General features: G+C 53.9%; 1 protein-coding gene across 1 annotated transcript in view; it reads right to left on the bottom strand.

Moving 5' to 3' along the window:
• LOC144508719 (high affinity cGMP-specific 3',5'-cyclic phosphodiesterase 9A-like) overlaps nucleotides 1-25,000 on the bottom strand; it is a 33,594-nt gene that overhangs the window by 4,471 nt on the left and 4,123 nt on the right. Inside the window, exons 2-12 of the mRNA XM_078237028.1 lie at nucleotides 22,265-22,319; nucleotides 18,683-18,753; nucleotides 17,896-17,977; nucleotides 16,152-16,233; nucleotides 14,533-14,607; nucleotides 11,093-11,179; nucleotides 9,981-10,085; nucleotides 8,267-8,349; nucleotides 6,404-6,560; nucleotides 5,038-5,151; nucleotides 2,756-2,860 (exon numbers count right to left, since the gene is read on the bottom strand). Coding sequence (XP_078093154.1) covers nucleotides 2,756-2,860; nucleotides 5,038-5,151; nucleotides 6,404-6,560; nucleotides 8,267-8,349; nucleotides 9,981-10,085; nucleotides 11,093-11,179; nucleotides 14,533-14,607; nucleotides 16,152-16,233; nucleotides 17,896-17,977; nucleotides 18,683-18,753; nucleotides 22,265-22,319 — 1,016 coding nt within the window. The remainder of the gene's footprint in view (nucleotides 1-2,755; nucleotides 2,861-5,037; nucleotides 5,152-6,403; nucleotides 6,561-8,266; nucleotides 8,350-9,980; nucleotides 10,086-11,092; nucleotides 11,180-14,532; nucleotides 14,608-16,151; nucleotides 16,234-17,895; nucleotides 17,978-18,682; nucleotides 18,754-22,264; nucleotides 22,320-25,000) is intronic.

Genomic DNA, 25,000 nt, shown 5'->3' with positions numbered 1-25,000 from the left:
CACTCCCTCAGTACTGACCCTCTGACAGTGCGGCACTCCCTCAGTACTGACCCTCTGACAGTGCGGCACTCCCTCAGTACTGACCCTCTGACAGTGCAGCACTCCCTCAGTACTGACCCTCTGACAGTGCAGCACTCCCTCAGTACGGACCCTCTGACAGTGCGGCACTCCCTCAGTACTGACCCTCTGACAGTGCGGCACTCCCTCAGCACTGACCCTCTGACAGTGCGGCACTCCCTCAGCACTGACCCTCTGACAGTGCGGCACTCCCTCAGTACTGACCCTCTGACAGTGCGGCACTCCCTCAGTACTGACCCTCTGACAGTGCGGCACTCCCTCAGTACTGACCCTCTCACAGTGCGGCACTCCCTCAGCACTGACCCTCTCACAGTGCGGCACTCCCTCAGTACTGACCCTCTGACAGTGCGGCACTCCCTCAGTACTGACCCTCTCACAGTGCGGCACTCCCTCAGCACTGACCCTCTCACAGTGCGGCACTCCCTCAGCACTGACCCTCTGACAGTGCGGCACTCCCTCAGCACTGACCCTCTGACAGTGCGGCACTCCCTCAGCACTGACCCTCTGACAGTGCGGCACTCCCTCAGTACTGACCCTCTGACAGTGCGGCACTCCCTCAGTACTGACCCTCTGACAGTGCGGCACTCCCTCAGTACTGACCCTCTCACAGTGCGGCACTCCCTCAGTACTGACCCTCTGACAGTGCGGCACTCCCTCAGTACTGACCCTCTCACAGTGCGGCACTCCCTCAGCACTGACCCTCTCACAGTGCAGCACTCCCTCAGCACTGACCCTCTGACAGTGCGGCACTCCCTCAGCACTGACCCTCTGACAGTGCGGCACTCCCTCAGTACTGACCCTCTGACAGTGCGGCACTCCCTCAGCACTGTCACTGGGAAGTTTTTGCCTGGATGATGCGCTGTAATCTCTGCAATGGGAGTCGATCCCACATCCCCGTGACTCAGAGTCTGTTGGTTGGATATCTTGTATAGATTAATGGGTTCTGTCTTGCCCACTGCGCCACTTTACTTTTTGTCCGGTACAGTGTGAATTCTATACAGTGCACCCTGTACCTGCTCTACCAGAATGGCCACCTCGTCATTACTTTCTTTCATATCAAATTGCAACATGTCGTAGTGCATTGTTCCACTGTTGCATGTTAATTTACATGCGTCTGGCAACTCATCTACGCTCACTGTGCCTGATTGATTAATCCAGGGTGATGACTCCGAGCAAAGGAGCAGAGAAGCTGCTCCAAGCTGAGCTGTGACAGACGAGGTGGCTGACGTTTTTTGAAACTCTTCCAAACACAACCGTGTGCCGATGACACGAAGGTTGGTGGGGTTGTGGATAGTCTGGTGGGATGTCAGAAGTTACAGAGGGACATAGATAGGATGCAAGACTGGGCGGAGAAGTGGCAGATGGACTTCAACCCACATAAATGCGTCGTGGTCCATTTTGGCAGGTCAAATGGGATGAAGGAGTACAATATTAAGGGAAAGACTCTTAGTACTGTAGAGGATCAGACGGACCTTGGGGTCCGGGTCCATAGGACTCTAAAATCGGCCCCGCAGGTGGAGGAGGTGGTTAAGAAGGCATATGGTGTGCTGGCCTTTATCAATCGGGGGATTGAGTTGAGGAGTCCGGGGATAATGATGCAGCTATATAAGATCCTCGTCAGACCCCACTTGGAGTACTGTGCTCAGTTCTGGTTGCCTCATTACAGAAAGGATGTGGAAAAGATTGAAAGGGTGCAGAGGAGATTTACAAGGATGTTGCCTGGATTGAGTGGCATGCCTTATGAGGATAGGCTGAGGGAGCTCGGTCTTTTCTCCTTGGAGAGACGAAGGATGAGAGGAGACCTAATAGAGGTGTATAAGATGTTGAGAGGCATAGATCGGGTGGACTCTCAGAGGCTTTTTCCCAGGGTGGAAATGGCTGCTACGAGAGGACACAGGTTTAAGGTGCTGGGGGGTAGGTACAGGGGAAATGTTAGGGGTAAGTTTTTCACACAGAGGGTGGTGGGCGAGTGGAATCGGCTGCCGTCAGTGGTGGTGGAGGCGAACTCAATCGGGTCTTTTAAGAGACTCCTGGATGAGTACATGGAGCTTAATAGGATGGAGGGTTATAGGTAGGTCTCGAAGGTAGGGATGTGTTCGGCACAACTTGTGGGGCCGAAGGGCCTGTTTGTGCTGTAGTTTTCTATGTTCTACAACCCTCCGAAAGCCCCGTCACCTCCGAGCGGTGCTGAGGTCAGTTGAACATCTGAAGCAGACAACGGAAGCTGCAAAACCTGATGACACCCCCCCCACCCCCACCCCCACCCCTCATCCCCCCCCGCCCCCCCCACCACCACCCCCACCCCCAACCCCTCATCCCCCCCCGCCCCCCCCACCACCACCCCCACCCCCAACCCCTCATCCCCCCCCGCCCCCCCCACCACCACCCCCACCCCCAACCCCTCATCCCCCCCCGCCCCCCCCACCACCACCCCCACCCCCAACCCCTCATCCCCCCCCCGCCCCCCCCACCACCACCCCCACCCCCAACCCCTCATCCCCCCCCCGCCCCCCCCACCACCACCCCCACCCCCAACCCCTCATCCCCCCCCCCCGCCCCCCCCACCACCCGCCCCCCCCGCACCCCCTCATCCCCCCCCCGCACCCCCTCATCCCCCCCCCGCACCCCCCACCACCCGCCCCCCAACCCCTCATCCCCACCCCGCCCCCGACCTCACCTGCATGAAGTACTCCTGCAGGAGGCAGTCCACCCAGGGTTCCGAAACCTCCATTGGCCTCACCTCGTTGGAGATATCGCAACACTTGATCAGCATCTGTTTCAACTGGTGAGGGAGAAATCTGAGTCAGAGGCAGTGAAGGACTGACCCCCTGGAAGGGGAACCACATCGAACGTCTGGCCGGGAGGGGGTGGGGGTTGGGGGGGGCGGGGGGGGGGGGGGGGGGCGGTGGCGGGGGGGCGTCAGACACTGGTCCCTGCAGCCGAGAGTGAGTCTAGACGGCTGCGATTCCTGCCCAGTCGGGCTGGAGAGGGATTTGAGGTGGGGGGAGGATGAGGAGGATCCAGGGGTCATGATCCCTGTGGACACCAACCATCCAGGGGAGGGGAGTACCAGAGAACCATAGAAAATTACAGCTCAGAAACAGGCCTTTTGGCCCTTCTTGGCTGTGCCGAACCATTTTTTGCCTAGTCCCACTGACCTGCACTTGGACCATATCCCTCCACTCCCCTCTCATCCATGAACCCGTCCAAGTTTTTCTTAAATGTTAAAAGTGACCCCGCATTTACCACTTTATCCGGCAGCTCATTCCACACTCCCACCACTCTCTGCGTGAAGAAGCCCCCCCTAATATTCCCTTTAAACTTTTCTCCTTTCACCCTTAACCCATGCCCTCTGGTTTTTTTCTCCCCGAGCCTCAGCGGAAAAAGCCTGCTTGCATTCACTCTATCTGTACCCATCAAAATCTTATACACCTCTATCAAATCTCCCCTCAATCTTCTACGCTCCAGGGAATAAAGTCCCAATAGAGTACGAGGAGTGAAGTTTCTCATTGGGAGAATGAGGAACCAGGCCCTAAATTTAAAAGCAGAACCTAACGTTTCATCGCTTCTGGATTTTATTTTTGGGATCTGGGCCTCATTGGAGTGTGACAGCATTTATTATCCATCCCTAATTGCCCTTGGATGGAGTACCTCACTCGGTCATTTCGGAGGGCAGTTGCTGTGGCTCTGGAGTCACATGTAGGCCAGGCCGGGTAAGGATGGCAGATTTCCTTCCCTAAAGGGAACCAGATGGGCTTTTAATGACAATCAACAATGGTTTCATGGTCATCCGTGGATCCTTAACCAGGCGATGGCCTAGTAGTATTATTGCTGGACAATTAATCCAGAAACTGGGCTAATGTTCTGGGGACCCGGGTTCGAATCCCACCATGGGAGATGGTGGAATTTGAATTCAATAAAAAATATCTGGAATTAAGAATCTACTGATGACCCATTGTCGGAAAAACCCATCTGGTTCCCTTCAGGGAAGGAAATCTGCCGTCCTTACCCGGTCTGGCCTACATGTGACTCCAGAGCCACAGCAATGTGGTTGACTCTCAACTGCCCTCGGGCAATTAGGAATGGGCAGTAAATGTTGACCCGGCCAGCGACGCCCGTGTCCCACAAATGAATTTTTCTAAATTCCAAATTTTTATTGAATTCAAATTCCACCATCTGCCCTGGCACGATTCGAATCTGGGTCGCCCAAAGGATTAAAAACAGAAAATACTGGAAAGACTCCGCAGGTTGGGCAGCATCTGTGGAGAGAGAAACACAGACTGAACAGAGGGGCGGTGGAGTGGGGAGGTGGTTCTAGAAGCACGGGTCACAGTCTCAGCTTATGGGGTGGGCCATTGTCGGACTGAGATGAGGAGAAACTTCTTCACTCAAGAGGGCGGGGAACCTGGGGAACTTTTTGCCCAGGGGGCGTTCCATGGAAGTTTTGGTCGCTGACAATGCGGGAGGCTGAGATGGGAAGGTTTCTACATGTTCAAAATGTCAAGGGATACGGGGAGAGTGTGGGGCAATGGAACTAAGTAGAGGGTGAGCCATGATCTCATTGAGAGCGTAATGACTTCAATCAGGCCATTGAGGTTGGCCGATTGGAATATGAGCTCCCTGATTAAGGAGTCAATTGGTGGGCCAATCAGGGAGTCTTTTCCTTGTATTTAACCAGGACTGTCAGTTCCTCTGGCACTCTCGAAGGTAGACTGCTGACTGATAGCACTCTGTGTACTGCTGTTGGAGTTGTCAATAAAGGGATTTTGGTGAAGGGACTGCTGCCTCTGAAGACTTGTTCCAGACAGGAGGCTCAAAGGGGCTGAATGGCCTGCTCCGGTTCTTCGGATGCAGGCGAGCTGATGAGTAAATCGATGGGGTGTGATTGTTCGAGGGTCAGTTGGGTGACAGGTATAAAATTCTCTGAGGGGTTGACGGCCTTGATGCTCCCTCACTTACCGACCGGAGGTGTTCTCTGTCCTGATAATCAAAGTTGCCCACACAGCGAGCGAATTCCTGCAGGATTTCTCCATGCCTGGCCATGTCCGTTGCCAAGATCAGATCAAACATTCCCTAGATCGGGAGAGAGCCAGGTATCGGTAACGCAAACAGAGTCAGAATCAGATAAGAGGAGGTTAGATGTCAGCGAACTCGATGGTGTTACACTGTGGGGAAGAGGAACTATCCCTGTCTAACAGGCACGAAGGGGGCTGAATGGGGCCTCCTCCTGTTCCTGTGTAACAGGCACAAAGGGGGCTGAATGGGGCCTCCTCCTGTTCCTGTGTAACAGGCACAAAGGGGGCTGAATGGAGCCTTCTCCTGTTCCTGTGTAACAGGCTCGAGGGGCTGATACCGTGTAACAGGCTCGAGGGGCTGAATGGAGCCTCCTCCTGTTCCTGTGTAACAGGCTCGAGGGGCTGAATGGCCTCTTCCTGTTCCCGTGTAACAGGCTCGAGGGGCTGAATGGCCTCCTCCTGTTCCTGTGTAACAGGCACAAAGGGGGCTGAATGGCCTCCTCCTGTTCCTGTGTAACAGGCACAAAGGGGGCTGAATGGAGCCTCCTCCTGTTCCTGTGTAACAGGCTCGAGGGGCTGAATGGCCTCCTCCCGTTACCGTGTAACAGGCTCGAGGGGCTGAATGGAGCCTCCTCCTGTTCCTGTGTAACAGGCTCGAGGGGCTGAATGGCCTCCTCCTGTTCCTGTGTAACAGGCACAAAGGGGGCTGAATGGCCTCCTCCTGTTCCTGTGTAACAGGCACAAAGGGGGCTGAATGGGGCCTCCTCCTGTTCCTGTGTAACAGGCACAAAGGGGGCTGAATGGAGCCTCCTCCTGTTCCTGTGTAACAGGCTCGAGGGGCTGAATGGCCTCCTCCCGTTACCGTGTAACAGGCTCGAGGGGCTGAATGGGGCCTCCTCCTGTTCCTGTGTAACAGGCTCGAGGGGCTGAATGGGGCCTCCTCCTGTTCCTGTGTAACAGGCTCGAGGGGCTGAATGGCCTCCTCCTGTTACCGTGTAACAGGCTCGAGGGGCTGAATGGCCTCCTCCTGTTCCTGTGTAACAGGCTCGAGGGGCTGAATGGGGCCTCCTCCTGTTCCTGTGTAACAGGCTCGAGGGGCTGAATGGGGCCTCCTCCTGTTCCTGTGTAACAGGCTCGAGGGGCTGAATGGGGCCTCCTCCTGTTCCTGTGTAACAGGCTCGAGGGGCTGAATGGGGCCTCCTCTTGTCTCTTTCTTCACTATGCTTATTTAGGACCAGGCCCTGGTGAAGTGTGCTCCAAGCACACCTCGAAATATTACAAGTCTGTCCACTCGCAGTGACCCGCCCTACCTCTCGAATCTGCCTGAAGACTTCAGGGTCTGTGTTTCCGAAGATGTTACTCTCTGGGTCGGAGAGGATTTGAAAGGCTACAGCGCAGTGATGGTTCTCCAGCGGGGAAATGTTGTTGTAGCGAACTGCAAGCTCCGTGTTGGCATTAATCTGGTATCTGTTCGAGAAAGTGAGTGGTGTTTCAGTCTGTCCATTGTGGAAACTCGGAACAGGAGTGGGCCATTTGGCCTTCCAACCTGCTCTCCCATTCAACATCTACAGATGCCCGATACAAAGCATTCTTTCTGGTTGTATCACAGCTTGGTGTGGCTCCTGCTCTGCCCAAAACCGCAAGGAACTACAAAAGGTTGTGAATGTAGCCCAATCCATCACGCAAACCAGCCTCCCATCCATTGACTCTGTCTACACTTCCCGCTGACTCGGCAAAGCAGCCAGCATAATTAAGGACCCCACGTACCCCGGACATTCTCTCTTCCACCTCCTTTCGTCGGAAAAAGATACAAAAGTCTGAGGTCACGTACCAACTGACTCAAGAACAGCTTCTTCCCTGCTGCCATCAGACTTTTGAATGGACCTACTGTGGTGAACCATAGTTGGTTACCACTATGAGTGCTGAGCCATGGATGGTCAGCACTATGGGTGTTTGTAGATATGTTACTGTAATTACTGTTGGGGTTAGGGTTGGGCTGTTCTACCTGTTGACATTGTTCTGTGGTACACTCCAGTTGGCTCTGCCTACCTGGGGAAGTATAAAGGTCACCGCACTGCCTGGTGACCCTTTAGTCTGGGATTGTATTGTGTATAGTGGCTCCATTCTTGTTAGTAATAAAAGCCTTTATTTCCCGGGTAATCTAGACTCCCGTGTGATTTAATCGCGCACCACCTACCTCGCATTAAGTTGATCTTTCTCTACACCTTAGCTATTGCTGTAACACTACATTCTGCACTCTCTCCTTTCCTTCTCCCCTATGTACTCTGTGAACGGTATGCTTTGTCTGTACAGAATCCATAGAATCCCTTCAGTGCAGGAGGCCAGTCAGCCCATCAAGTTTGCACCGACCACAATCCCATCCAGGCCCTATTCCTGCAACCCCGCATATTGACCCTACTAATCCCCCTGACACTAGGGTCAATTTAGCATGGCCAATCCACCAAACCTGCACATCTTTGGACACTAAGGGACAATTTAGCATGGCCAATCCACCGAACCTGCACATCTTTGGACACTAAGGGACAATTTAGCATGGCCAATCCACCTAACCTGCACATCTTTGACACTAAGGGGCAATTTAGCATGGCCAATCCACCTGACCTGCACATCTTTGGACTGTGGGAGGAAACTGGAGCACCCGGAGGAAACCCACACAGACACGGGGAGAACGTGCAGACTTCGCACAGACAGTGACCCAAGCCGGGATTCGAACTGAGGTTCCTCGTGCTATGGAGTTTGCACATTCTCCTCGTGTCTGCGTGGGTTTCCTCCGGGTGCTCCGGTTTCCTCCCACAGTCCAAAGATGTGCGGGTTAGGTTGATTGGCCGTGCTAAAAATTGCCCCTTAGTGTCCTGGGATGCGTAGGTTAGAGGGATTAGCGGGTAAAATATGTAGGGATATGGGGGTAGGGCCTGGGTGGGATTGTGGTCGGTGCAGACTCGATGGGCCGAATGGCCTCTTTCTGCACTGTAGGGTTTCTATGATTTCTATGAGGCAGCTGTGCTAACCATCGTGCCAACGTGCCACCATAGCATGCAGGAAACAATACTTTGCACTGTATACTAACACATGTGACAGTAATCGATCAAATCCCATTGCTGAACTCCGCTCCCACGCGGGAATGCCGTGTAACAATGGGAAGTCGCACTCACGCGTTGTTGTAGCCAGGATGGTCCAAGTCGTGACATACTGCTGATGTCATCAGGATAACGATGTCCGTCATGCTCAGCTGGTCCTGAGGACAGAGAACCGAGCGTCAGATCCCGCAAGCGGGCAGAACAAACTCGAGGATTGTGGAAACTGGGGACACGATGTCCTACCATCGCGAGGTAATGATTCACGAGAGCACCAAATCTCGAGGGGAACAAATATCTAGATCACACGAGAAAAGGGCGCAGGTCGCCATGCCGACCGTCCGTCACAGAGCGCACATACCCCTTCGACTGTTCACAGCAAGCACTGTATCCGTCCAGTCCGTGCCCGCGAGCCCCGGGGACTAATACCTCACGGTAGATGTGATTCTGTGATCGAACAGCACTTACTGGGCAATCCTGAGTGTGCCGAGATTCGGCCGAATGACCACCTTCAGGTTATCAGACGTGGCAAGGTGACACACTTGCACTCGCTAGAAACTTCCACATATTCAGACACAGTGACACTGCCTCAGAAAACAAAAGGAAGAAATCCAGGCATTGTGCCGTTCTTGAATTGGACAAAAGCGTGGGGGCAGGTGGTGGGGAACAATATTTTTTTGGGTGCATTTTTCAAGGCAACACCTTGGCCTATCATAGTCAACTTGCCAACCATGACAATATCAGTGCGATTTATATGGATACATATGTATTATTTTGTGTTTCAGGGGAATGTTTAGAAATTCAGTTTTATGCTATAGGTAGTCGGTTTGTCTGGTGGGAATGCACACTTAGGTTTTGGGAGAGCATGATAATTACTCAATTTAACTTTGCAAGTGGTTATGTTGAGTAGAGCTAATGAACTTTTGTTTATTTAAGTTCTCCTGGGATTTCTGAGTAGAGAGATTGATAGGATCACGTGATGATGTGGTTGGTTTATGTGCACTCCTGAGTCTGCAGCAGGGAGAAAAAGGATTGGCAGAAAGCAGTTTAGTTCGCAGCTGAAGTTTGGTTGAAGTTAGGATTTTACAAGCTCCTGAAACTCAAAATCTCTTCTGAAAGCTTCAGGACTGTCTACACTCAATATATTTATAGTTGCTAACTGTATTTAAAGTGACTTTTAAAGTCTGTAAGAGGCATGTTGCTTATTTGGAACTAAAATAGTGATAAGTTATAAATTAAAGTTGTTTCCTTTCCATTTTCAAATATTGTTCAACTGTGAATAGTTAAGCTGCTTCATTTGTTAGAGTTATAGTAAACTATGTTATTAAATAAAGTTTGTTTTACTGTAAAAGATCCTGAATTGGTCAGTAGATTGACTCCTGGAGTGATACATCCTTTCCTCACACTGATGCCAAAATAGAAACATTGCTAGGGTTCAGTCTGGTTTTGTGATATAAGCTGGGGTTCTGGTCCACGACCCTAACATAACGAGGCAGCATCCTTTTCCCGTGCGGTATGAACTGTTGCTCCCTTTGAACTTTGACATTCTTGCTTTTGTCCTGATGAGTGCAAGGCGCAAAGCTTCAACAGAATGTCTCATTATTCAGCAAGGTGGAGATCGGTTTCATGGCAGTTCCTGAGATGGAGTGCCCGACACTGTGATCTGGAATGAAACCCGGGGTGGGGGGGGCTGGTGGGGATGGGGGGGCTGGTGGGGGTGCAGGGGGGGGAGGGGGGTGCGGAGGGGGGCGGGGGGTTAGTTTCAGGTCTGACTCAACCCTGTGACACTCACCTTGAGGTTACACAGGTGGATCATTCCATGCATCATCTGTGTCACACAGAAACAGTGTCTGAAATTGTGGAAGGGATTGTCCCGGTAATTCTCCTGAATGCACAGCTACAAGAGAGAACAAAACAAGATCCAGTCCAGCAGCACAGGAATATACCATTCAGCCCTCTGCTCTGTGCTGGTGTTCCCCCTCCACATCAACCTCCTCTCACCACCCCCCCCCCAACTTAATCTCACCCCCATCTCCCCGTCGGAGCGAGTCCCACATTTCCCCCCAGTTCCCATGGGAGTGAGTCCCACATTCTCCTCACTCCCCGTTGGAGCGAGTCCCACATTCTCCTCACTCCCTGTGGGAGCGAGTCCAAAACTCTCCCCACTCCCCGTGGGAGTGAGTCCCACATTCTCCCCACTCCCTGTGGGAGCGAGTCCCACATTCTCCCCACTCTCCGTGGGAGCGAGTCCCACATTCTCCCCACTCCCTGTGGGAGCGAGTCCCACATTCTCCCCCATGCCCTGTGGGAGTGAGTCCCACATTCTCCCCACTCCCCGTGGAAGCGAGTCCCACATTCTCCCCACTCCCCATGGGAGCGAGTCCCACATTCTCCCCCACTCCCCGTGGGAGCGAGTCCCACATTCTCCCCACTCCCCGTGGGAGCGAGTCCCACACTCTCCCCACTCCCCGTGGGAGCGAGTCCCACACTCTCCCCACTCCCCGTGGGAGGGAGTCCCACATTCTCCCCCACTCCCCGTGGGAGCGAGTCCCACATTCTCCCCACTCTCTGTGGGAGCGAGTCCCACATTCTCCCCACTCCCTGTGGGAGCGAGTCCCACATTCTGCCCACTCCCCATGAGAGCGAGTCCCACATTCTCCCCACTCCCTGGGGGAGGGAGTCCCACATTCTCCCCACTCCCTGTGGGTGCGAGTCCCACATTCTCCCCACTCCCTGTGGGAATACGTTTGAGTCAGCCTTCATTGTTAGGATGAGGGTGAGGATTTGGGTTAGGGTTTTATGGTTAAAGTTAATGTTGGCGGTGAGGGGTAGGGTGAGGGTCAGGGTTTTACACTTCGGGTTAGGGTTAAAGTTAGGGGCAGACTTTGGGTCACTGATACTTACCAGCCAGCGTTTCAGGGTGATTGCGTTCACACGGAACTCCTGAACCAACCCTAGGTCATGGTACATGTACTCGATGCAACTCAGCATCTGTGGGAAGAACAAAATCAAAAAATGTTCATCTTTATCCATGATCCTTCAGTGGATGATACAGCCGACACGGTGACACAGTGGTTAGCACTGCTGCCTCACAGCACCAGGGACCCGGGTTCGATTCCCGGGGGCATGGTGACACAGTGGTAAGCACTGCTGCCTCACAGCACCAGGGACCCGGGTTCGATTCCCGGGGGCACGGTGGCACAGTGGTTAGCGCTGCTGCCTCACAGCGCCAGGGACCCGGGTTCGATTCCCGGGGGCACGGTGACACAGTGGTTAGCGCTGCTGCCTCACAGCGCCAGGAACCCGGGTTCGATTCCCGGGGGCACGGTGACACAGTGGTTAGCACTGCTGCCTCACAGCGCCAGGGACCCGGGTTCGATTCCCGGGGGCACGGTGGCACAGTGATTAGCGCTGCTGCCTCACAGCGCCAGGGACCCAGGTTCGATTCCCGGGGGCACGGTGACACAGTGGTTAGCACTGCTGCCTCACAGCGCCAGGGACCCGGGTTCGATTCCCGGGGGCACGGTGACACAGTGGTTAGCACTGCTGCCTCACAGCGCCAGGGACCCGGGTTCGATTCCCGGGGGCACGGTGACACAGTGGTTAGCACTGCTGCCTCACAGCGCCAGGGACCCGGGTTCGATTCCCGGGGGCACGGTGACACAGTGGTTAGCGCTGCTGCCTCACAGCGCCAGGGACCCGGGTTCGATTCCCGGGGGCACGGTGACACAGTGGTTAGCTCTGCTGCCTCACAGCGCCAGGGACCCGGGTTCGATTCCCGGGGGCATGGTGACACAGTGGTTAGCACTGCTGCCTCACAGCGCCAGGGACCCAGGTTCGATTCCCGGGGGCACGGTGACACAGTGGTTAGCGCTGCTGCCTCACAGCGCCAGGAACCGGGTTCGATTCCTGGGGCCCCGGTGACACAGTGATTAGCGCTGCTGCCTCACAGCGCCAGGGACCCAGGTTCGATTCCCGGCTTGGGTCGCTGTTTGTGTGGAGTCTGCACATTCTCCCCGTGTCCACGTGGGTTTCCTCCGGGTGCTCCGGTTTCCTCCCACAGTCCGAAAGACGTGCTGGTTAGATGCTAAATTCTCCCTCAGTGTCCCCGAACGGGAGTGTGGCGACTAGCGGATTTTCACAGTAACTTCATTGCAGTGTTAATGTAAGCCTACTCGTGACACTAATAAATAAACTTATAAACTTGCAAATTCTACCACAAAACACTATTTAATGATTCCTGGGATTGCCCTGTAAGGAGTTAATGATCAGGATGTTTGGATGTTCTGTGAAGTTTAGAAGAATGAGAGGGGATCTCACAAAACATCTAAAATTCTCAGAGGGTTCGACAGGCTTGATCCTGAGAGGCTGTTTCCCCCCCAACACCCCCGGCTGAAGTGTCTGGAACTGGTGGGGGGAGAGGGAGGGGGAGGGGGAAACAGTCCCAGGGGAAGGGGACGGCCATTTTGGACTGAGATGAGGAGAAATGTCACTGAGGAGTTGTGAATCTTTGGAATTCTCCAGCTCGGAGAGCTGGGGTCAATCCGTCACAGAGAATATTCCAGACTGGAAGATTGATGGATTGTTGGGGCTGAAGGAGAGGGCAGGAAAGTGGACTGAGGTAGGGGATCAGTGACAATTGTACTGGAGGAGGCAACAGGCTCAAGGGGCAGAATGGCGTCCTGTATCTGATCCTCTGTTGTCTAGAAGAGAGAGGGCTGATTGGTTGACCCTCAGTAGAGACCTCACATTACCGCTTAAGCCTTACGTTACTGAACGAGACAGAGTGCAGAAAAGATTTACTAGGATGCTACCGGGACTTGATGGTTTGAGTTATAAGGGGAGGCTGGATAGACTGGGACTCTTTTCCCTGGAGCGTCAGAGGCTGAGGGGTGATCTTATAGAGGTCTATAAAATAATGAGGGACACAGATCAGCTAGATAGTCAATCTCTTTTCCCAAAGGTAGGAGAGTCTAAAACTAGAGGGCATAGGTTTAAGGTGAGAGGGGAGAGATACAAAAGGGTCCAGAGGGGCAATTTTTTCACTCAGAAGGTGGTGAGTGTCTGGAACAAACTGCCAGAGGCAGTAGTAGAGTCGGGTACAATTTTGTCTTTTAAAATGCATTTAGACCGTCACATGGGTAAGATGGGTATAGAGGGATATGGGCCAAATGCAGGCAATTGGGACTCGGTGGGGAACCTCCAGGTGGGGGTGTTCCCAGGTATCTGCTGCCCTTGTCCTTCTAGATGGTAGAGGTGGTGGGTTTGGAAGGTGCTGCCTAAGGAGCCTTGGTGAGTTGCTGCAGTGCATCTTGTAGGTGGTACACACGGCTGTCACTGTGCGTCGGGGGTGGAGGGAGTGAATGTTTGTGGTTAGCGTGTCGATCGAGCGGGGCTGCTTTGTCCTGGATGGGGTCGAGCTTCTCGAGTGTTGTTGGAGCCGCACCCATCCAGGCGAGTGGGGAGTGTTCCATCACACTCCTGACTTGTGTCCTTGTAGATGGTGGACAGGCTTTGGGGAGTCAGGAGGTGAGTTACTCTCCGCAGGATTCCCAGCCTCTGACCTTTTTGATTTATTATTGCCACATGTAGTGGGATACAGTGAAAAGTATTGTTTCTTGCGCGCTATACAAACAAACATACCATTCATAGAGAAGGAAAGGAGAGAGTGCAGAATGTAGTGTTAGTCATAGCTAGGGTGTAGAGAAAGATCAACTTAATGCGAGGTAGGTCCATTCAAAAGTCTGACAGCAGCAGGGAAGAAGCTGTTCTTGAGTCGGTTGGAACGTGACCTCAGACTTTTGTATCTTTTTCCCAATGGGAGAAGGTGGAAGAGAGAATGTCTGGGGTGCCTGGGGTCCTTAATTATGCTGGCTGCTTTGCCGAGGCAGCGGGAAGTGTAGACAGAGTCAATGGATGGGAGGCTGGTTTGCGTGATGGATTGGCCACATTATATCTTCCACTGTCTGAAAGACGTGCTGGGTTGGGTGCATTGGCCATGCTAAATTCTCCCTCAGTGAACCTGAACAGGCGCCGAGTGTGGCGACTGGGGGATTGTCACAGTAACTTCATTGCAGTGTTAATGTAAGCCTACTCGTGACACTAATAAATAAACTTAAACTTCGTTATCTCTACTCTTGAAATCCATTGTAAAATGATTGTGGCAGGAATTGAGTAGCGAGAGATAGCGAGTGTTATCTCCCGGGGTCCCTGCTCTTATTATTCTCCACAAGTTTAGCATTGAGAACCTCTCCTTGTTCGGGCTCCATTTGAGTGGCGGTTCTGACCTCTGTGTTAACGCTGATAGTTCCGATATTCTGAAGCGGTTTTGTTCGGACCCTTACCTCATTAGGAGCCCACTGCCACATATCAAATGTCGGCTGTTTGAGAGCTTCGATAGTTTCCTGTGACAGGGTGTACTGTGGCAGAGAAAGATCCCACATTAGTACACAACACACACTGTGATAGCCCACTGCCCCAGACCTTGCTTCAATCCCCAAGAAAAGCTTCCAGTGGCAAAGTACCTTCCGGACAGTGCGGCACTCCCTCAGCACTGACCCTCTGACAGTGCGGCACTCCCTCAGCACTGACCCTGCGACAGTGCGGCACTCCCTCAGTACTGACCCTCTGACAGTGCGGCACTCCCTCAGTACTGACCCTCTGACAGTGCGGCACTCCCTCAGTACTGACCCTCTGACAGTGCGGCACTCCCTCAGCACTGACCCTCTGACAGTGCGGCACTCCCTCAGCACTGACCCTCTGACAGTGCGGCACTCCCTCAGCACTGACCCTCTGACAGTGCGGCACTCCCTCAGCACTGACCCTCTGACAGTGCGGCACTCCCTCAGCACTGACCCTCTGACAGTGCGGCACTCCCTCAGCACTGACCCTCTGACAGTGCGGCACTCCCTCAGCACTGACCCTCTGACAGTCCGGCACTCCCTCAGCACTGACCCTCTGACAGTGCGGCACTCCCTCAGCACTGACCCTCTGACAGTGCGGCACTCCCTCAGTACTGACCCTCTGACAGTGCGGCACTCCCTCAGTACTGACCCTCTGACAGTGCGGCACTCCCTCAGTACTGACCCTCTGACAGTGCGGCTCTCCCTCAGTACGGACCCTCTGACAGTGCGGCACTCCCTCAGCACTGACCCTCTGACAGTGCGGCACTCCCTCAGCACTGACCCTCTGACAGTGCGGCACTCCCTCAGTACTGACCCTCTGACAGTGCGGCACTCCCTCAGTACTGACCCTCTGACAGTGCAGCACTCCCTCAGCACTGACCCTCTGACAGTGCGGCACTCCCTCAGCACTGACCCTCTGACAGTGCGGCACTCCCTCAGCACTGACCCTCTGACAGTGCGGCACTCCCTCAGCACTGACCCTCTGACAGTGCGGCACTCCCTCAGTACTGACCCTCTGACAGTGCGGCACTCCCTCAGTACTGACCCTCTGACAGTGCGGCACTCCCTCAGCACTGACCCTCTGACAGTGCAGCACTCCCTCAGTACTGACCCTCTGACAGTGCGGCACTCCCTCAGTACTGACCCTCTGACAGTGCGGCACTCCCTCAGTACTGACCCTCTGACAGTGCGGCACTCCCTCAGCACTGACCCTCTGACAGTGCAGCACTCCCCCAGTAATGACACTCTGACTGATGTTCATTTTTCTAACTCTTTTACATTTTGTTTTCCGATCGAAATTCTGACTGTCTCCTGTTATACTTTCGCTAGCTTCACTCAAACTCTAATTCCTCCCTCTAATCATCGTTCTTTGTTTTTTTTTATACTCTGTCCAATATTCTGAGCAGCTTCTCATCTCTGGTCCATTATCTACTTTTTCTGTCAGTTCAATCCCATCTTTGCCCTCCTCAGGCAGTCCTGGACGGTCCCTCAACCTCTTTGCTCCTGTTCACAGGGGGGTTTCAATCAACGCAAAGTGTTCATGAAGGAAGCGGTCCTACCTTAGGATAGGTCGGGACATCACGTCTCGCAGTCAGCCTTTTGTTACTGACTGGAGGGGAACAGTCACACAAATAACCCAACCTGTGGGAGCAAGACAGAGAGAGACACAGAGAGACACAGAGAGAGAGAGACACAGAGAGAGAGAGAGACAGAGAGAGAGACAGAGAGAGAGAGAGACAGAGAGAAAGAGAGACAGAGAGAGAGAGACACACAGAGAGAGAGAGACACAGAGAGAGAGAGACACAGAGACAGAGAGGGAGAGAGACAACACAGAGAGAGAGACACACACACAAGAGAGACACACACAGAGACACACAGAGAGACACAGAGAGACACACAGAGAGACACACAGAGAGACACACACAGCGCGAGACAGAGAGAGAGAGACAGAGAGAGAGAGAGACAGAGAGCGGGAGAGAGAGAGAGACAGAGAGAGAGAGAGAGACAGAGAGAGAGAGAGACAGAGAGAGAGAGACAGACAGAGAGAGAGAGACAGAGAGAGAGACAGAGAGAGGGAGAGAGAGAGAGACAGAGAGAGAGAGAGAGACAGAGAGAGAGAGAGACAGAGAGAGAGAGACAGACAGAGAGAGAGAGACAGACAGAGAGAGAGAGACAGACAGAGAGAGGGAGACAGAGAGAGGGACAGAGAGAGGGACAGAGGGAGGGACAGAGGGAGGGACAGAGAGAGGGACAGAGAGAGGGACAGAGAGAGGGACAGAGAGAGGGACAGAGGGAGGGACAGAGAGAGGGACAGAGAGAGGGACAGAGGGAGAGACACAGAGGTCAATGTATCTTGTCAGAATGAAGATGGTAAAACTGATTCTGCACAACAGTGGTTGGGGGATCGTTCTATCCCCATCCGAGCGCAGACGGAGACTTCAATTTAATGGCGTATCTGAAGAGAGAGTAAGTGAGAGAGAGCAAGAGAGAGAGAGCAAGAGAGAGAGTGAGAGAGAGCGAGAGAGAGAGAAAAAGCGGGGGAGATAAAGTGAGGGAGATAAAGTGAGGGAGATAAAGTGAGGGAGATAAAGTGAGGGAGATAAAGTGAGGGAGATAAAGTGAGGGAGATAAAGTGAGGGAGATAAAGTGAGGGAGATGAAGTGAGGGAGATGAAGTGAGGGAGATAAAGTGAGGGAGATAAAGTGAGGGAGATAAAGTGAGGGAGATAAAGTGAGGGAGATAAAGTGAGGGAGATAAAGTGAGGGAGATAAAGTGAGGGAGATAAAGTGAGGGAGATAAAGTGAGGGAGATAAAGTGAGGGAGATAAAGTGAGGGAGATAAAGTGAGGGAGATGAAGTGAGGGAGATGAAGTGAGGGAGATAAAGTGAGGGAGATGAAGTGAGGGAGATAAAGTGAGGGAGATAAAGTGAGGGAGATAAAGTGAGGGAGATAAAGTGAGGGAGATAAAGTGAGGGAGATAAAGTGAGGGAGATAAAGTGAGGGAGATAAAGTGAGGGAGATAAAGTGAGGGAGATAAAGTGAGGGGAGAATGGATGTGGTTGACTCTGAAACGTCGTCTGAGACACTCTTTTCATTGGGAACCAGTTCCTGGGGGTTTGAGATGATGATTGAACACAGTATCCTCGAGGGGAAATGAGGAATGGGTAACCAATGGCAGCCTTGCCCAGTGATGCCCCAGGCCCGGAATCTAACCCCCCCGGAACCACGTGAGGGCTGGCACAAACCCAAAGGGGCAAAGCTCTGCAGTCCGTGCCCTCTGTCAGAACCCCGTGCCTTTCTTACTTTGTCGTCTTGTTGGCCACCTCCCTCAGAGTCTTGATGTCCTCCTTGCATCTCTCGATCTCCACCATCTTCCGACGGTCAACTGCGGAGGTGAAAGAATCCCAGTGAGACCCGCGAATCACCGTGGCGATGGTCCCCCATCCCCCGAGGGTGGGGTGGGTGCACTTCCCTGTGCCAGTGGGGGGGAGGGGCTGGGCTTCGGGAAAGCACACCGATCCGTTCATTCCTGCACCAGGATGTAGGGAGGTCGAGGCCTGGACCCCTCCCTCCGATCCTGTCCCTCACGGCAACCTTAAATCGCCCCCACCCTGGGAGAGACAGAAAACCCAGAGAGAGAAAGACCCAGAGCCAACGGGGAGACAAAGCTCCGGAGAGTTCCACACCCTCTCCCCCTGAGGGTGACCAAGGCTCCGTGCCAGGGTCAAGGGTCGGCCATTTTGGACAGAGCTGAGGAGAAACTGTCTTCACTCCCCGAGGGTTGGGAATCTCTTTGGAATTCTCCGGTCCAGAGAGCTGGGGAAGTTCTCTCACAGAACATTCCGGACTGAGGGGGCGGATGGAATCGATTGTTGGGGGCACCGAGGGAGAGGGCGGGAAAGTGGGGTTGAGGAAGGCGATCGACCATGATCATGCTGGATGGGCTAGCAGGCTCAAGGGGCTGATTGGCCTCCTCCTGTATAGCCACTCTCCAGTGGGCCAGGACTGAGAAGGCCCAGGGGTTGCCAACGGTGAGGGGCAAGTGGAAAATGCCACATGGATGGAGCCGCCAGAGATGTACCCGACTCACCATCCACTCTTCGTTCCAGGGTGTCCATCTTGTTTGAGAGTTCCGTTCTGAAATCCTCAACTCCCAACAGTCTGGAAAGTAAACATTGAAAAACTTGGAAAGAAGGAACGCGAGGGAAGGCTTTGTGTGTGTGCGTGTCTCTCTCTTTCGTGGACCTCCCACCTCCGAAAGAACCCCTCACCTCTCGCCAGTCACGAAGGTGTCTTTTCTACTGAAACGAGGTCGCCGCTGTCACGCAGGAAACTCAGCAGCCAATCTGCGCACAGCAAGATCCCACAAACAGCAACGTGACAAAAATCCAGATCATTTGTGTTCCCCCTCCCCCAATTATGCGAAGAGTTTTGCTCTGTTTATCTGAGGAAGCGTTGGAGGCAGCCCAGAGAAGGTGGCACGGTGGCGCAGTGGTTAGCACTGCTGCCTCACAGCGCCAGGGACCCGAGTTCGAGTCCCGGCTCCGGTCACTGTCTGTGTGGAGTTTGCATGTTCTTCCCGTGTCTGCGTGGGTTTCCTTCGGGTGCTCCGGTTTCCTCCCGCAGTCCAAAGATATAGGAGTTCGGTTGATTGGCCGTGATAAATTGACCCTCGTGTCAGGGGGGTTAGCGGGTAAATATGTAGGGTTATGGGGATAGGGCCTGGGTGGGATTGTTGTCGGTGCAGGCTCGATGGGCCGAATGGTCTCCTTCTGCACTGTAGGGATTCTAGGATTCACGAGGTTCATCCCGGGTATGGAGGAACAGAAGAATGCAGGAACAGGAGGAGGCCATTCGGCCCATCGGTCCTGTTCCACCATTCAATGAGATCATGGGTGAACTGTGGCCTAACTCCATGTACCAGCTTTTGGCCCATATCCCTTCATATCTTTGCTTCACAAAAATTTATCTTGCTCAGATTTAAAAATAACAACTGACCTGGCATCAACTGCCATTGTGGAAGAGAGTTCCAAACCTGTCCATTCTTTGTGTCTCGAGCTTGCTTCAAACATCTCTCCTGAATGGTCTGGCCCGAATGTTTAGACTTTGTCCCCGAGTTCTAGAATCTCCAACCAGTGGCGATAATCTCTCTTTATACACCATGTCTTTAACTACAAGTAGCTTGAAGACTTTGATCGGATCACCCCTTAACCTTCTAAATTCTGGAGAAAACTGGTCTGATTTGCAGAATCTCTGCTCAGGATCCAAGCCCTGAAATCGAGGAATCATCCTTGTGAGCCTCCGCTGCAATCCCTCCAACGCCAGTATATCCTTGCTAAGGTGTACTGTCCAGATCTGTTCACCCAAGTGGGGTCGAACCAGGGTTTTGTAAGCTTAACTTCTGCATTCTTCCAGGATCCCGACAGTGCAGAAAAAGGCCATTTGGCCCATCAAGTCTGCACCAACCATCCGTGTGAGCATCGTATCCAGGCCCACACCCACATCTTATTCCTGTGTCCTCACACATTTAGTGTGGGCAATCCCCCTAACCTTCACATCTTTGGACACTAAGGGGCAATTTACCACGGCCAATCCACCTAACCTGCACATCTTTGGACACTAAGGGGCAATTTACCATGGCCAATCCTCCTAACCTGCACATCTTTGGACACTAAGGGGCAATTTACCATGGCCAATCCTCCTAACCTGCACATCTTTGGACACTAAGAGGCAATTTAGCATGGCCAATCCACCTAACCTGCACATCTTTGGACACTAAGGGACAATTTAGCATGGCCAATCCACCTAACCTGCACATCTTTGGACACTAAGGGGCAATTTAGCATGGCCAATCCCCCCAACCTGCACATCTTTGGACACTAAGGGGCAATTTAGCATGGCCAATCCACCTGACCTACACATCTTTGGATGCCAAGGGGCAATTTAGCATGGCCAATCCACCCAACCTACACATCTTTGGACACTAAGGGGCAATTTAGCATGGCCAATCCACCTAACCTGTGGAAACCGGAGCACCTCCGCAGACACGGGGAGAACTTGCAAACTTCACTCAGATAGTGACCCGAGGCTGGAATTGAATCCGGGTCCTTGGCGCTGTGAGGCAACAGTGCTGACCACTGTGCCAGTCCTCCAGACATAAAGGCCAGCATTCCATCAGCCTTCTTGATTATTTTCTGTACCTTTTTGGGGTATTTTAAAGATCTACACACCTGAACCCCCAAATTTCTGAGGACATCCATTGTATTAAACTTCATAACATCGAGAAAATGCCCTGGTCTGTCCTTACAAGGAGAGGTTGAGTAGATTGGGCCCGTACTCATTGGAGTTTGGAAGACGGAGAGGCGACCTTATTGAGACATATGGGATTCTCAGGGGGGTTTGATAGGGTCGATGCTGAGAGGCTGCTTCCTCTTGTGGGAGAGTCTGGGACCAGAGGGAATAACCTCAGGACAAGGGTTTGCCTCAGTTCAGACAGAGATGAGGAGGAATTCCTTCTCTCAGAGGGGAGTGTAACTGTGGAATTCTTTACCGCAGAGGGCGGTGGAGGCTGGGTCGTTCAGTATGTTCAAGGCTGAGATAGATGTTTAATCAGTAAGGGAATCGAGGGTTACGGGGATAAGGCGGGAAAGTGGAGCTGAGGATTATCACATCAGATCAGCCATGATCCCATTGAATGGCGGAGCAGACTCAATGGGCCGAATGGCCAACTTCTGCTCCTCCGTCCGATGGTTGAGGGATAAAGATTTGTCCCAGGACACCTGGGAAGAAATCCTCCCCTTCCCACCCACTCTTCTTCCAGGAGTGGCTGTGGGATCCTTTACTCCCACCAAGAGGAGAGACGGAGGAGAATGTGTTGGTGTTCTCTGGGGTTGAGAATGAAGAGGGGATCTCATTGGAAGATCCCAAATTCTCCGAGAGTTCGTTGGGGTTGATTCTGAGAGGCTGTTTCCCCAATCCCCCATCCCCTGCCCCCCTCCCCTTCCCCAAACAACCCCTGGCTGCAGTGTCTGGAACTGGGAGCAGGTAGACAGTCCCTGGGGGAGGGGGCGGCCATTTTGGACTGAGACAAGGAGAGATATCTTCACTCCGAGGAGTTGGGAATCTTTGGAATTCTGCGGCCCAGAGAGCGGGGGAACTCTCCGTCACCGAGAGTTTTCCGGACTGGGGGTTGGAGGATGACATGGTGATGTGTCTCCTCCCTCCTGTCCTTGCTGAGGGAGTGAGCAGTGTGATGGTGGGGTGGGGGTTGCACTCTCAGGTCAGTGAGCATTGATGAGATATTCAACTGGGGCATGCTTCGTCGCTGTCTTACCCCTCATTCCCCTTTCCGACACCAGCAATCCAGCCCCCTCTATTCCCCCATCCTGAACACCCACCCCACTACCCGGATGGGTGTTTGGATGATTGATACACTGGGCGATGCTCGCCGGAGGAGAGTGGGCCGATGATGCATGATGTAGTCGAACAGCCCGCTGAGGCTGGATATCCCGGGCCTGGCCATTGGACGGGTCCAGGGCAAAGGGCTCTGCAACCCGGTGAAGGGAGGCCTCAAACTGCGGAAGAACATTGGAGGACAAGGTGATGGCAGGGAGCCTGGACATTCTCCGTGTTGGATGTTCCCCGATATTCCGATGTCACTCGATGTCCTTACCTGCAAAGGTGCTGGGCAATCTCGACAAAAAGACTTTGCAGAAGTTTCTCGTAGCCTGTGAAACCGAGAGAGGAAATGCTTGTGGTTAGAGAGGGGAGACAGAGAGAGAGAGAGAGAGAGGCGCACTCTCTGTATAGTTTCTCAATCGCTTACTGGGTGCACACAGGAAGCAGAGGCCCAGCACTGACCTAATGTGGTCAGGGATGAGAATAGCACTGGTTGGAAACCACAGAAACAGGCCATTCAGCCCCTCTGCTCTGTGCCGGTGTTCCTGTCCCACTCCAGCCTCCTCCCTACCTCCCCTCTCCATCTCCTCCCATCACCATCGCCTTCTACTCCTTTCTCCCTCATGTGTTTATCCAACTTCCCCTTGAACACATCGATACTGTTCACCTCAACCACTCCCCGTGGGAGCGAGTCCCACAATCTCCCCACTCCCTGTGGGAGCAAGTCCCACATTCTCCCCACTCCCCGTGGGAGCGGGTCCCACATTCTCCCCACTCCCCGTGGGAGCGAGTCCCACATTCTCCCCACTCCCCGTGGGAGCGAGTCCCACATTCTCCCCGCTCCCCGTGGGAGCGAGTCCCACGTTCTCCCCCATTCCCCCTGGGAGCGAGTCCCACATTCTCCCCAACTCCCTGTGGGAGTGGGTCCCACATTCTCCCCACTCCCCATGGGAGTGAGTCCCACATTCCCCCCCACTCCCTGTGGGAGCAAGATCCACATTCTCCCCACTCCCCGTGGGAGTGAGTCCCACATTCTCCCCACTCCCCGTGGGAGCGAGTCCCACATTCTCCCCACTCCCCGTGGGAGCGAGTCCCACATTCTCCCCACTCCCCGTGGGAGCAAATCCCACATTCTCCCCACTCCCCTTGGGAGCGAGTCCCACATTCTCCCCACTCCCCGTAGGAGCGAATCCCACATTCTCCCTCACTCCCCGTGGGAGCGAGTCCCACATTCTCCCCACTCCCTGTGGAAGCGAGTCCCACATTCTCCCCACTCCCTGTGGAAGCGAGTCCCACATTCTCCCCACTCCCTGTGGAAGCGAATTCCACATTCTCCCCACTCCCCGTGGGAGCGAGTCCCACATTCTCCCCACTCCCCGTAGGAGCGAATCCCACATTCTCCCTCACTCCCCGTGGGAGCGAGTCCCACATTCTCCCCACTCCCTGTGGAAGCGAGTCCCACATTCTCCCCACTCCCTGTGGAAGCGAGTCCCACATTCTCCCCACTCCCTGTGGAAGCGAATTCCACATTCTCCCCACTCCCTGTGGAAGCGAGTCCCACATTCTCCCCACTCCCTGTGGAAGTGAGTCCCACATTCTCCCCGCTCCCCGTGGAAGCGAGTCCCACATTCTCTCCACTCCCTGTGGAAGCGAGTCCCACATTCTCCCCACTGTCTGGGTGAAGACATTTCTCCTAAATTCCCCATTGGACTTATCAGGGCGCTGGATGGTGTCACAGCTCCAGGGACCCGGGTTCGATTCCCGGCTTGGGTCACTGTCTGTGTGGAGTCTGCATGTTCTCCCCGTGTCTGCGTGGGTTTCCTCCGGGTGCTCCGGTTTCCTCCCACAGTCTGAAAGACGTGCTGGTGAGGTGGATTGGCCGTGCTAAATTCTCCCTCAGTGTTACCCGAACAGGCGCCGGAGTGTGGCCACTCGGGGGATTTTCACAGTGTGAATGTAAGCCGACTTGTGACACTAATAAAGAAACTTAAACTTAAACTTAGTGACTGTCACATACCGATGGCCCCCTCATTCTGGTCTCTCCCCCTCACAGGGGGAAATAACTTCTCTACATCGACCCGATCGAAACCCTTTTGGAATTTAAAAGCGCTCGATCGGGTCACTCCCTCAGCCTTCTCTTTTCGAGGGAAATGAGCCCCGGCCTGTTCTGGGAGACCAATAAACAGCTGCTATGTTTTCTGTAAATGTTTTGCAAGTTCACCATGGGTGCAATATTCTTTATATAGTGCGGAGAGCGGAACAGTGCGGCACTCCCTCAGCACTGACCCTCTGACAGTGCAGCGCTCCCTCAGTACTGACCCTCTGACAGTGCGGCACTCCCTCAGTACTGACCCTCTGACAGTGCGGCACTCCCTCAGTACTGACCCTCTGACAGTGCGGCACTCCCTCAGTACTGACCCTCTGACAGTGCGGCACTCCCCCAGTGCTGACCCTCTGACAGTGCGGCACTCCCTCAGTACTGACCCTCTGACAGTGCAGCACTCCCTCAGTACTGACCCTCTGACAGTGCGGCACTCCCTCAGTACTGACCCTCTGACAGTGCGGCACTCCCTCAGTACTGACCCTCTGACAGTGTGGCACTCCCTCAGTACTGACCCTCTAACAGTGCGGCACTCCCTCAGTACTGACCCTCTGACAGTGTGGCACTCCCTCAGTACTGACCATCTAACAGTGCGGCACTCCCTCAGTACGGACCCTCTGACAGTGCGGCACTCCCTCAGCACTGACCCTCTGACAGTGCGGCACTCCCTCAGCACTGACCCTCTGACAGTGCGGCACTCCCTCAGCACTGACCCTCTGACAGTGCGGCACTCCCTCAGCACTGACCTTCTGACAGTGCGGCACTCCCTCAGTACTGACCCTCTGACAGTGCGGCACTCCCTCAGCACTGACCCTGGTACAGTGCGGCACTCCCTCAGCACTGACCCTCTGACAGTGCGGCACTCCCTCAGCACTGACCCTCTGACAGTGCGGCACTCCCTCAGTACTG

This window comes from Mustelus asterias, chromosome 20 (assembly GCF_964213995.1).
Source record: "Mustelus asterias chromosome 20, sMusAst1.hap1.1, whole genome shotgun sequence".
Lineage (NCBI taxonomy): Eukaryota > Metazoa > Chordata > Chondrichthyes > Carcharhiniformes > Triakidae > Mustelus > Mustelus asterias.
This window is presented reverse-complemented; position numbering and strand designations above follow the sequence as displayed.